Below are 11,427 nucleotides of genomic sequence, written 5' to 3'. Positions count from 1 at the left end.
CTGTGTGGTCTGTCTGTATTGAGAGTCGGGGGAGATGTTGACTGAGCGGGCAGTAAAAGATCGACTTGTACTGCATCCTTGCCTCCGTGTATTATTGGTGAAACAACCAGTAAGCAACCCACGGTTAGTGACAACACTACAACAGTGTATCAGAGCATAAAGCCACAACACATATATTAGCATGGTGTTATTAGAGAACGGAATTAAGATCGTAACGACTGTGTCGGTTTGGCATTTGAAGCTGAAAATAACAGCACAATAACGGAAGTCTGTTGTCCCAATTTCGTAGTCTTGACGCAGATTCCTTCTTGCAGGCCACCCCAACCCCTCCCGGCATCCCTCACTCGAATGCTCCGCGGTGACGCAGGGCAATGGGGAAAAACTGTGACTGGAGGGGAAGAGCGCAGGGCACGGCAGTGATAAGCAGGAAGGACTTTTGATTGATGCACGACCTTAGACGACACGCGTGTCAATTACAATCATATATGTAACCGAGGGTGCTCATCTGCGCGTCACTGTAAGAAATCAACATCGTTTTAGGGCGGATCACTTGGATACACTCCCAGGTAGGCTTCGTCATTAAGTGGCTTCATTCAGTAAATGCTGACACTCACGCGACCATAGCGAATAAAATCTGTGATGGGCGGACGCGTCTTTTTCCTGTCGTATTCGACACCGCAGTCTTTCCATCATGAACTACCTTCGTCGACGACTCTCGGACAGCAATTTCATGTCCAACCTACCCAACGGCTACATGGGCGACCTGCAGCGCGCCGAGCCCCCGCCTCAGCAGCAGCCGAGCCCCGCAGTGTCCCCGGGCCCGTCGGAGAGGCGCCAGTCTGTCGGCCAGCAACAGCCTGCGGGCGGAGGCTCCGGCTTCTTCTCATCCCTATCCAATGCTGTCAAGCAGACCACGGCCGCCGCCGCAGCCACCTTATCGGAGGCGGCCGACCGGGCGGGGGTCTCTAGCAGCGCTAAGATCCTCCTGGTGGTTGACGACCAGCAGACTGACTGGTAAGAGCAGTGGCGCATCTTGACTGCAATGTTTTGCCATAACATGCACAGATAAAAGGTCATGATTCATCAGGCACTGAGTTATCAAGCTTCTAGGTGTCCTGCATGCATGTCAGCAGTGTTTTTTTCCCCTCCCCAGATGTACATACATGTTCTGCATGCAGCACAGTCACCAAAGACAAAGATAATTGACTTATTTTTACCAGGAAGTATTATAAACACATTTGTTACTGTCACTGTATTCTAGTTTTACATTTGATATCCAAAAATTAAAAATAGGACAAACAGGATAGGCCACTGTAACTGATATAAGCATGATGATGCAGGTTTTGATGTCAATTCATCCATCAGAAACAAATCTTGCAAATGAATGCAAGATATTGGATGCGTGTCTGTCACAACAGTATGCCTTACAATATTATTGGTAATACAATTATTATTATCATTATTATTATTATTATTATTATTATTATTATTATTATTATTATTATTATTATTATTATTATATTACAATATTATTAATTACTATTTCAGTGCTTAGATTTGATTGAACCTTGATAATTAGATTGAATTTTATCATGTTCAAGTGAGTTTAAGGAGTTAAAATTGAATTTCATTCCCTGTTCCACACACAGGGTGAGAGTTTTCAGAGGAAGAAAGGTCCACAGTGGTGAATATGACATCAAGGTTGAACAGGTAGGTTTTTTTCATCATATATCATTCCTATTGTTGAGATTTATGTGTTCACCTTTCTCTTTCTCAGTTGTCTCTAGAGACATTCAAAAGGTTGTCATTCCGCTTCTGCCTGTCTTGGCCACTTTGTTTGACTTCTAATTTTGTCCATCATGAAACTAAATCTTGTCACTGTCGTTTTTAGGCCGAATTTTCCGAAATCAACCTGGTGGCTGACTCGTCAGGTACCTACACAGTCAGCATTGACGCAATTAGGAACGGCCACAAGGTTACTAAGTAAGTGTCAGTTCATTCTAGATTGGTGTTTATTTATGTTGATGGACACTATACGTATAGGCCACAAAAACAAGAATTGAAATTGGGAAGATACTTTATATTTTTAGGTGTTTTTTGAGGTCATTATGGACTTGGCTGTCTGTTGTAGCTCATCTCAGAGGTGTTTGATATGGATAAGGTCTGGCAAATACAAGCCAGTTGAGTTCTTCCACACCAAGGTAATCCAACGCCTTTGTTTGCAATGGCGCACATACATGTTGGGACAGAAAAAAAAGAGCTGCCTCAAACTATTATAACAGTTTGCTCCCAAAGTCACCTGGGATAAACTGTTGCACCACCTATGACCCTCATTACGAAGGACGATATCGAAAACGGATGGATGTTTGAGTTTCATATTGGACCCTTGAAGAGAATTGTCTTTTGACCAAATAGACTATTATCACACCATGCATCTGATATTTTTTTTTAAATCTTTTTTGTAACCTTTTGTTACTGTTATATTCCAGATCCTTCAAACCAGACTTTGTACTGATCAGACAGCATGCCTTCAGTATGGACAAAAATGGAGACCACCGCAACTTAGTTATTGGGCTACAGTATGCAGGATTGCCAAGTGTGAACTCTTTACACTCAGTCTACAATTTCTGTGACAAACCATGGGTGGTGGGTTCTTTGATATTCTCAAACCTTATTCTAATTGATGAGTCACATTGATATTGGGGGGTAAAATAAGCTTTATGAATTGTTTTTGCTTTTTCTAGTTTGCGCAGATGTCGAGGCTACACAAACTGCTGGGTCCAGAGGAATTCCCACTAATTGACCAGGTTTATTATCCAAACCACAAAGAAATGGTAAATTATGACATCTGCTTGCTTCTTCCTCATTACACCCCTCCACCCCCATTTCACTAGTACCAACAGGCATGGCCATCGCTGCAAAAGACCCCCATGTCATTATTCCATCGTTTGTACATCCTGAGACCAATCACCGTGTTCTCTGTATCGAGTTTGGGATTAATTTGGGTTTCTGCATTCATTTGGTTTTTTATACTTATTTGATATGGACATCACAATAACATTGGACAAAAAACACATTCACTGTTTTTAGTGTTATGACACAAGTGCTAATTTAAAATCTTATAAATCTGATATCATTTCATACAATTAAAAATGTCCAGCAGAACTGCAAGAGGAGTGATTTCTACTTCATGAGAGTTTCAATTAATGTATGTTAACTCTTTTTTTAGATAACGTCCTCCCAGTTCCCTGCTGTGATAAAGATGGGCCATGCCCACTCGGGAATGGGAAAGGTGGAACGATATTTCTAATTCTTCAATTAGAACACATGAGAACATGCTAACCTTTTTATATTTCGATGTTTGCTACTATAGGTGAAAGTGGACAATCAATATGACTTTCAAGATATTGCAAGTGTTGTTGCTCTGACAAAGACATATGCTACATCTGAGCCATTTATTGATGCCAAGTACGATGTCCGCATCCAGAAAATTGGTGAAAATTATAAGGCCTACATGTGAGTGGAGCCATTAGTTAAGCAACTGTCTGTAGAAAAAGCACATGCTCACATGGTTTTATGATCATTAAAAGGAGAACATCCATTTCTGGCAATTGGAAAACCAACACGGGCTCATCAATGCTTGAGCAAGTTGCCATGTCAGACAAGTAAGATTTCACATTATATTAGTTGCACTTGACTGATGCTCGTACTGTACAGTGCATCATTCAGGCCAAGATTTATGCTTGACGTGATATCACAGGTACAGAATGTGGGTGGACACTTGTGCCAACATCTTTGGAGGTTTGGACATCTGTGCTGTGGAGGCTCTTCATGGTAAAGATGGAATGGACTACATAATAGAGGTACTTGAGAGCAAGAAAATCAGATCAAAAATGTGCTAGGTTTGTAATCCGAAAGGTGATCTATGAATGCATTATCTTTTTTTTTACCAGGTAGATGACTGCTCAATGCCACTGATTGGTGATCAGCAGGACGAGGATCGCGCACAGATCGCAGAACTGGTGGTTTTGAAAATGAACCAAATGATTCTACCAGCTTCAAGCTCCTCCACAGGCCGCATCACAGCAACACAGGTGCACAAAACATTTAAGTGTAATAGCAGAAATCCATCCTTCCGTCCATCCATCCAGTTTCCAAACCGCTTTGGGTACAATCCAACCAAAAATAGCAATGTATATAAAGTACTGTATATTATGCGGGGTGCACATTGATGTATTGTACTGTATGTATATACTGAATATATTTAGATAATTGAAATTAGTATATTTTATATTCTAGAGGTGTAACATAAATTAACATTTTGGTTGATCATTAGTTGGGGTTTTATTAGTAGTATTATTCATATTATTAATAGTAGTTATACAATAAAAAGTCATTGAAACGTGGTTTGATTAACTGCATGCTGCAATCTCATGTCATATACACTTTTACCAGATATGCACAATCCACGGGGCCATGAGCCAAGTCTCGCTCCGCTGAAGCAGAATGTTATTTTAGAGTCAGTGGAAAATTTGAGCCCTGTATGATGATTGCTTCTGCCATGCAAAAATAGTAAGGGCAGCAGGAAACATTATACTTGAGGGTAAAAGTCACTTTTAATCGACTTGCTTGATGTTAATGCATTTTTTACTGCTTGCATTTTAGAAAGCAGTATCACCTCAGCCTGTCTCCCAACCTAAAGTTCCACAGTCTCAACACAGACCCTCACCTCAGGGTAAGAAAGTGTTAAATATTTGCTATCATACTGTAACAAGAAAACTATTGGACTTCTTGTGGTGAATTATTACTTTTTTGGCACCACAAAACTGGAAAACATGTCTTTAGTTCAACAGATAATGGTTGCGTGTGGTAGCATTCACGTTGTGTGTTCATCGACGGCGGTTAAGAGTAACGAATTAAAACAGAAGCTGAATCTTTGTATTATTGATGTATTTGAGGGTAAGGAGGTGTGGGTGACTTGCACACACACTACATTTAAGCAAGGTCCATATAATGTGATTGTTGTTTCCAATCAGGTGGTCCTCAACAAGGTGCTACTGCACAAGCCCAGCAACCTGCAGTGAGCCCGGGTTCAGTTGATCCCAGTTCCCAGGCTAAGGCCAACCAAGGGCCTCCAAGTCAGCAAAGCCAGGGAGGCTCTCCCCAAACTCAGAAGCAACAGTCTGCCACACAACAACAACAAAGACCTCCTCCAGGGGGTGCTGGTCAGAAACCTCAGCAACAAAGACCCAGCCAGCCAACCAGACAGCAATCACAAGGGGGGCAGCAGAGAACCGCTGGCCAGCAGGGGCGCACTGGTGCGACCACCACCCAGCAGCCACGACCAGCAGGCCAGGGCCAGGGGGGTCCTGGGGGACGCCCACCACTGCAACAAAAGCCCCAGCCCCCACAAAAACCCAGCCAGGACAACACAGCAGGGGGTGGTTCCCCACAACTGAAGTAAGTAAGTGTAGTCTGGACATCACGTATTCTATACCAATCATATATTTTCTCTTGTTTTTATTGACGTGAACCTCTCAAATCTCACTCTTTGGCACTGATATGTGCATGAGATACATATGTTTTCTGTTTATTATGAGTCACTGAAATATGCATGATTTTTGTTTTTCAACAATTTCAAAATGTTACATATCAGTGACGATGACACAGCAAATGAACACTTGCTGAAGGTGATGCTCGGTTGTGCATTAAAAAAAAAAATGGTGCTACAATAAAACTTAAAAGCAAGTTGAGAAATTTCTGAAATACCTATTATCCACAGTACAGTTTTGTCTTTTACCATTGTAGAGTGAGGCACAGTGGTAAAAAATCTACCTCACAGTGTTGAGGTTGGCTGTTCAAAACTAGGTTCTGGCCTTCTTGTGTACTTTGCATCTACTCCATCAAGGTGGTGGAGAGAGACTGGCTCATGTTTCTGTGCTTGTGGATGCCAAAAGTGTTTGTTCCAGTGCAAGTCAGGCATTTTGAACTGTTAAGTACTAAAGTCACTCAAGAATGGATACAACGTTTCTACTACTAGGAAAATTACCTAATGCAATTATATATATGAGAAGATAAGCGGTAAAAACAACAATAAATAAATTGAGCTCTTTGATTGAGGCAGTAGATCAAATGAAATGTGTCTACCAAGCATCACATAGCATCCAGTAACATTATTCATATCACTTTCATATCACACACAGGACTGCACTTTTTTGAAAGCTCATCCTCTCTTTCTCCTCTTTACTCACCATGGTCCAGTCTTTTCATTCCATGGGTTTGCTGCATGATGTTAATAGGCTCTTCCTCTCCTCTATTGCTATCTGCTCTCTTTATAGCAAATCCCAGTCTCTTACCAATACCTTCAACATTCCAGAAACCCCAGCGCCACGAGCCAGCCTTAGCCAGGAGGAGGTTAAGGCTGAAACCATACGCAATCTACGCAAATCTTTTGCCAGTCTCTTCTCAGACTGAAGCGTCATTGGGATCATTATCATCATTACCCCCCACTCTCACTCGAAGAAAAAGGGCCTGGCATAGAGAACGACTGATTCCTTCTGCTCCCTTTTGGCAAGATGTGCTCCCCATTTCTAAAAAAAACCCCAACATGCCATTGAAATGTACATACTCCCTGAAGAGCGCCTATTCACAATTGAAAGAAAGAAAGAATACACACACTTTTATGTAGGCACTTATGTAAGTCTGACACATTCCTGACTAGTCACAATCTTAAATCATTACACATACAATACACAAAAGCTTGTACATGCATGAGCACACACAAACAAGAATGGCAGCAAAATACTATACTTCCACTTGTTTATTGGCACTGCACCTCTTAAGCTCAAGCAATTTTATTTTGGTGTACTGACCAACAAAATCAATTTGTCTCATAGCTGCACACATCTGTATGGTATAGAATGTGTTTGATTGTTGGCCCGTGATGTTTTAGCTGCATGTCAACAGGGGACAATGGTTGCGTTTTCCAATAATACAAATTGGTGCTTGTAAATGTATTCTTATGTATTTCAGCGAGTTTAAATAAGCCTGTCGATCTTGCGTGTTGCCCCTGCTTTCCTCCATTTTTTTTTTCTACTCGCACAAAAACCAAAAGCTAAAAAAAAAGTCCGATCAAATTGAGCTGTCTTATTGATGTCCACTTGATTTTGGGAGTCTTCCATTCTGTTTAATATGGTTGTTTACCAATAATGAGGGGAAAAGCATGCATTCAAATGAGGTAGGAGTGTTTTTCTTATTTACAATGCATTTGCACACAACTGAACACAAAATTATACTTGAAATATAGTCAATATTTTCAGGTTTTATTCAACTACTGTACCAATCGACAAAGCAACAATACGGCTTTGGCTCGGAAAAAGAGAACGATGCACTGGACCGCTGCACAGAAAGATACAGTTAGCAAAATATTCACATACTTGCCACACAGCTACTCAATTTAAAGCAATGTAAGGTATGACTAATAAATAAAAATGATGCACCTGGTTGCCTGGGTGTGAGCAGAGGGCTTTCCCCCCAAAAGATACTAAGCCAAGGACTGTCACGTATGGCCCATCTGCAAAATAAAGACATACTTGTATGTGCAGACTTGTAGTCGATAAAACACGTGTGATGATGTACTGTGGCTGTTTCTCCTCTGCACCGACAACCATATCTTTGGGCAGAAGTGCATTTGTACATCCTGACTGTAGGAAAAAAATTAACTCTTCACTAATCATTTTCTAGGCACTAAAATGTCTTCCAGAGGGAATTATTCCCACTTGAATGTGCATCTATTATGGCAATATCTTGCTTTCAAAAGAAGACCCAAAGTGAAAATGAGTCCTGGTTGCCCAGTAGTTTCCTCATGCTGTCCTTGTGTGTTGTAGCTACAGTGACCCCTTGTGCTCTGTGGTGCATAAATGTGTGAATGTTCCGTAACTGTGTTGCACAGAATTCTGACTGATGCAGATTGTCGCCTTTATTATTCTCCTGCTATCTGTGCTTGTTAGTGTTTTGTGTCTTTCGGAACCTCATTTTAATAGATAATAATTGAATGATTTTATTGTGCAGTGGTGTCTGAATGATTTTAAAAGTATTTGTTTTCTTTCATGAGGCAATATGGTGCTTGTGAGTTAATGCATTAATGCTTCAGAAAGTTGGAGTGAGTCTAGTGTGCATGAGAATTTTTGTATTTTTATTTAGTTATTCTTTTTAGGACAATCTGTCGTGTCACTTAAGGTGACAGGTAATTGTAACTGTTTGTCACATGTTGTTATATATTGTTAGATATTGTTTTACTATTTGATGTGGTAAACTTTGCCACTGACCTCTGACACAGTAATCCTTATTTTTTGTTCTGAGCAGATTTCGTTCATGATGGCCTTTTTGACTGTGAATGTAAAGTCTTGGTTTGTTTATGCATTGTTAATTCATTGTGGAAAGATAAAATTCTTGTCGTGTTGAGTGGGAAATTGAAATGGTTGTTGATCGCCTGTCACATATAAAAAAATCATAGATGTAAATGCAAATAAATCAACGCTGAAGTGCTGGCTTAATGAAAATGTATAATGTAAATCATGGTGGATTAAATAAGTATATGTAAATTGATGTTATATGCAATGTTTGTATTACATGATGTGCAAATGAATGTTATTGAAGTATGCACATGCCCAATAAAGTCAATAACTAACTAAACAAATAGAGTTGACTCTAATATACAGAATACAATTTTAATTATCATTTAATAATGTTATATTATTAATTCTTATTATTATTTTAATTATCATTATTATTATTATTATTAATGTTATTATTATTGTTGCTGTTCTTGTTATGTCATTGTACTTGTAGGAAGCTGACCACAAGGTGGCGTAAGCTTACATTTGTAGCTTCTTAATTGCCTGCAACTGATAAAAACAAGTTACGTACTAGTATATACATAATTTATGGGACTAAGAGCATCTGAACAGTTTTAATATTTATTGCTTTACATTTGCATGAACTGTTCCATAGTATCCACACGCTTTGAAAACTGTATCAAACACAGCGATACATTGTTGTAAAAGATGTAGGAATGTAACTGCTTTCATTATAAATTTGTGAATCCGTTCATTGTATGTGCGCCCACTGGAGATAAACGAGGTCCTTGTGAGAAAGCACTGCTGCTTTATTATTAAAACAGCACATTTTTCACTATTCCTTACAATACTGTAATGTATGACAGAAACGTTATTGGTTCTACTGATGGTGATCTACATGGGGAGCGTACTTTGTAAATGGTTAGCACATCCACCACAGTTCTGAGGTCAACGATTTGAATCTTAGCTGCGGCCTTTCAGTGTAACTTTTTCAATGCTTGTTCTCCCCCTGCATGTGTGGGTTTTAAGTACTTGTAAAAATATGCATCCCGACTCCTCGGATAATAGTACTATAAATTGTGAATGATTGTTTGTCTCGAATTGCCCTCCATTTTGCTGGCAACAAGTCGAGTGTGTGCTCCGCCTCTTGCCTGCTGTCAGCTGCAGAATAGTGATGGTAAAGTGGTATAGAGAATGGATGCTTATGCGGGTTCACTCATTTTATGTTTCATTAAGCTATACAGCTCAGCACTTGAAAGTCCCATCCAACCCTTTTAACTCAGAACATAGATCGTAAGACGGCCGGCCCTTCTTGTATAACATCACCAGAGGAGTGAAAGCGGTTTTACGTATTATATGCAAAAGAACATCGACTTTATGCGGTATTTTCATAGAATGTGAGATTAATGGCCTTGTACCTTGAAACAGATATGGAGCCTCACTCATAGTGTCTCCTCCCAGATCCACTATTGGTTGACTAAATGATGGCTGTTTTATGTAGTGTGAAATAGTTTTTAATTCTTCACCAACAAATCGATGTATCTATTGCAACAAAAGTTTTCTTTGCAGACCGCACTCGCACTCATACCTAGGGACAATTTGGAGTCTTCAATCGGCCCACCAAGCATGTTTTTGGGATGTGGGAGGAAACCGGAGCGCCCGGAGAAAACCCACGCGGGCCCGGGGAGAACATGCAAACTCCACACAGGGAGGGCCGGAGGTGGAATCGAACCCGCACCCTCCTAACTGTGAGGCGGACGTGCTACCCAGATGACTTGAAAAGACACTGCGCCTTTACTGATGAACACATCTGCTCTACAAAATGTAACAGAAATAAATTAGATGTTGTCTCATACACAAATGTTTTAGCTGTTCACTTTCAGACTTGACAATATCACAGGTTTCAAGTGAACTACTGAAGGGAAGCGCTTAATTGCGAACAGAAAAACAAGAAAAGAGAGAGCGTTCGGGCCTCACAACTTCTTCAAGAGCTAGGTTATTTCGAGAGCTGACCCATTTAGACAGCCCTGTGACGCTGAGAACACACGTGCATCTGGATGACTGCAGCTGCCAACCACAATGAGTAATTACATGCTGTCCGTTTAAGATGCAATTAAATCGGCAAATTGAAGAAAGTGTCAAAGCTGATCTGCAAGATAAATTTGATGGGGTGGTTGAGCAACATCAACGACTCGAGTTGATTGCACGTTTCATTGTGCTTTGCTTCATTATTTATTATTTATTATTTTTAATCAGACAGATGAAATGATTCTTAACCGCTTTATAGGAAATTTAATCTCATTCGGTAACTCAAGTAGTTCCTGTTTCGGGTTTTTTCTCCCTACCAACAAAATGATGATGATAATGAGTTAGACATTGCAGGCAGTATGCTTTACTATTTGAGAGTGTATGTAGTCAGTGCATTATTCACTATTCTTGTTTCCCTTAGGCCTCAGTTTGAATGGTAAAAATGACTTGTACCAGTCACAACACAAAACCTAAAGCCTTGGCCCATGAGGAGTAGGCTCTTGCATTGTACTGTTCTTGAACTGAGGGTAAACACCATCCATATTAAGAAGGGGGTCACTGTTTCCTTCTCACTGAGGCACAAAAGCATAATTGTCTTCCATTTGATAAAATGGGACTTGAATGTGTATTGTAAAAAGGCAAATAGTGAAATCAGTGTTTAAACAACGAATGAAACTGCGACTAAGACCATTTTTCTGTAGGTGTGATGTGACAGTGTATTACATAAGAATTTTACAGAGACACAGTGCAACAGCAAATAATTTAAAAAAACAGAAGCACTTTACAAATGTTTTATAAACCTGCACACATGACAGAGTCATTCGTTAGCCAAAATGCCAGATGAAGAAGGATGAGAGAGAAGTGTATGGTAAAGATTTAATTAAGCCTCACCATGGGATGTCGCGGAGTGACTCCAGAGAGCAGGACAGAGGAGTTTGTGTTTGCTCAGTGCAGCTGGGAATAATATCCACTCTATTCTAAACGATGACCCACATGAGCGTGGGTAGTTGTCAAGGCATCTTCCGTATTCCAAGCCTCCCGG

At 40.2% G+C, this 11,427-nt stretch overlaps 1 protein-coding gene across 3 annotated transcripts; it reads left to right on the top strand.

Moving 5' to 3' along the window:
• The first annotated feature begins 324 nt into the window (after positions 1 to 324).
• On the top strand, positions 325 to 8,684 carry syn1 (synapsin I). 3 transcript variants are annotated; one of them, XM_061279458.1, is made up of 14 exons: positions 325 to 566; positions 682 to 1,014; positions 1,650 to 1,710; positions 1,892 to 1,983; positions 2,490 to 2,646; positions 2,745 to 2,834; positions 3,230 to 3,292; positions 3,374 to 3,516; positions 3,591 to 3,665; positions 3,761 to 3,863; positions 3,954 to 4,094; positions 4,666 to 4,735; positions 5,037 to 5,460; positions 6,339 to 8,684. In XM_061279458.1, exons 2-14 carry the CDS (start codon positions 692 to 694, stop codon positions 6,472 to 6,474), a joined length of 1,878 nt encoding a protein of 625 aa, XP_061135442.1. In that variant the 5' UTR covers positions 325 to 566; positions 682 to 691; the 3' UTR covers positions 6,475 to 8,684. The 3 variants fall into 3 exon arrangements, with proteins under 3 accessions (XP_061135442.1, XP_061135439.1, XP_061135441.1); XM_061279455.1 differs by having other exon boundaries at positions 326 to 566; positions 6,377 to 8,684; XM_061279457.1 differs by having other exon boundaries at positions 326 to 566; positions 5,037 to 5,464; positions 6,377 to 8,684.
• Positions 8,685 to 11,427: the final 2,743 nt, after the last annotated feature.

This window comes from Syngnathus typhle, linkage group LG5, assembly GCF_033458585.1.
Source record: "Syngnathus typhle isolate RoL2023-S1 ecotype Sweden linkage group LG5, RoL_Styp_1.0, whole genome shotgun sequence".
Lineage (NCBI taxonomy): Eukaryota > Metazoa > Chordata > Actinopteri > Syngnathiformes > Syngnathidae > Syngnathus > Syngnathus typhle.
This window is presented reverse-complemented; position numbering and strand designations above follow the sequence as displayed.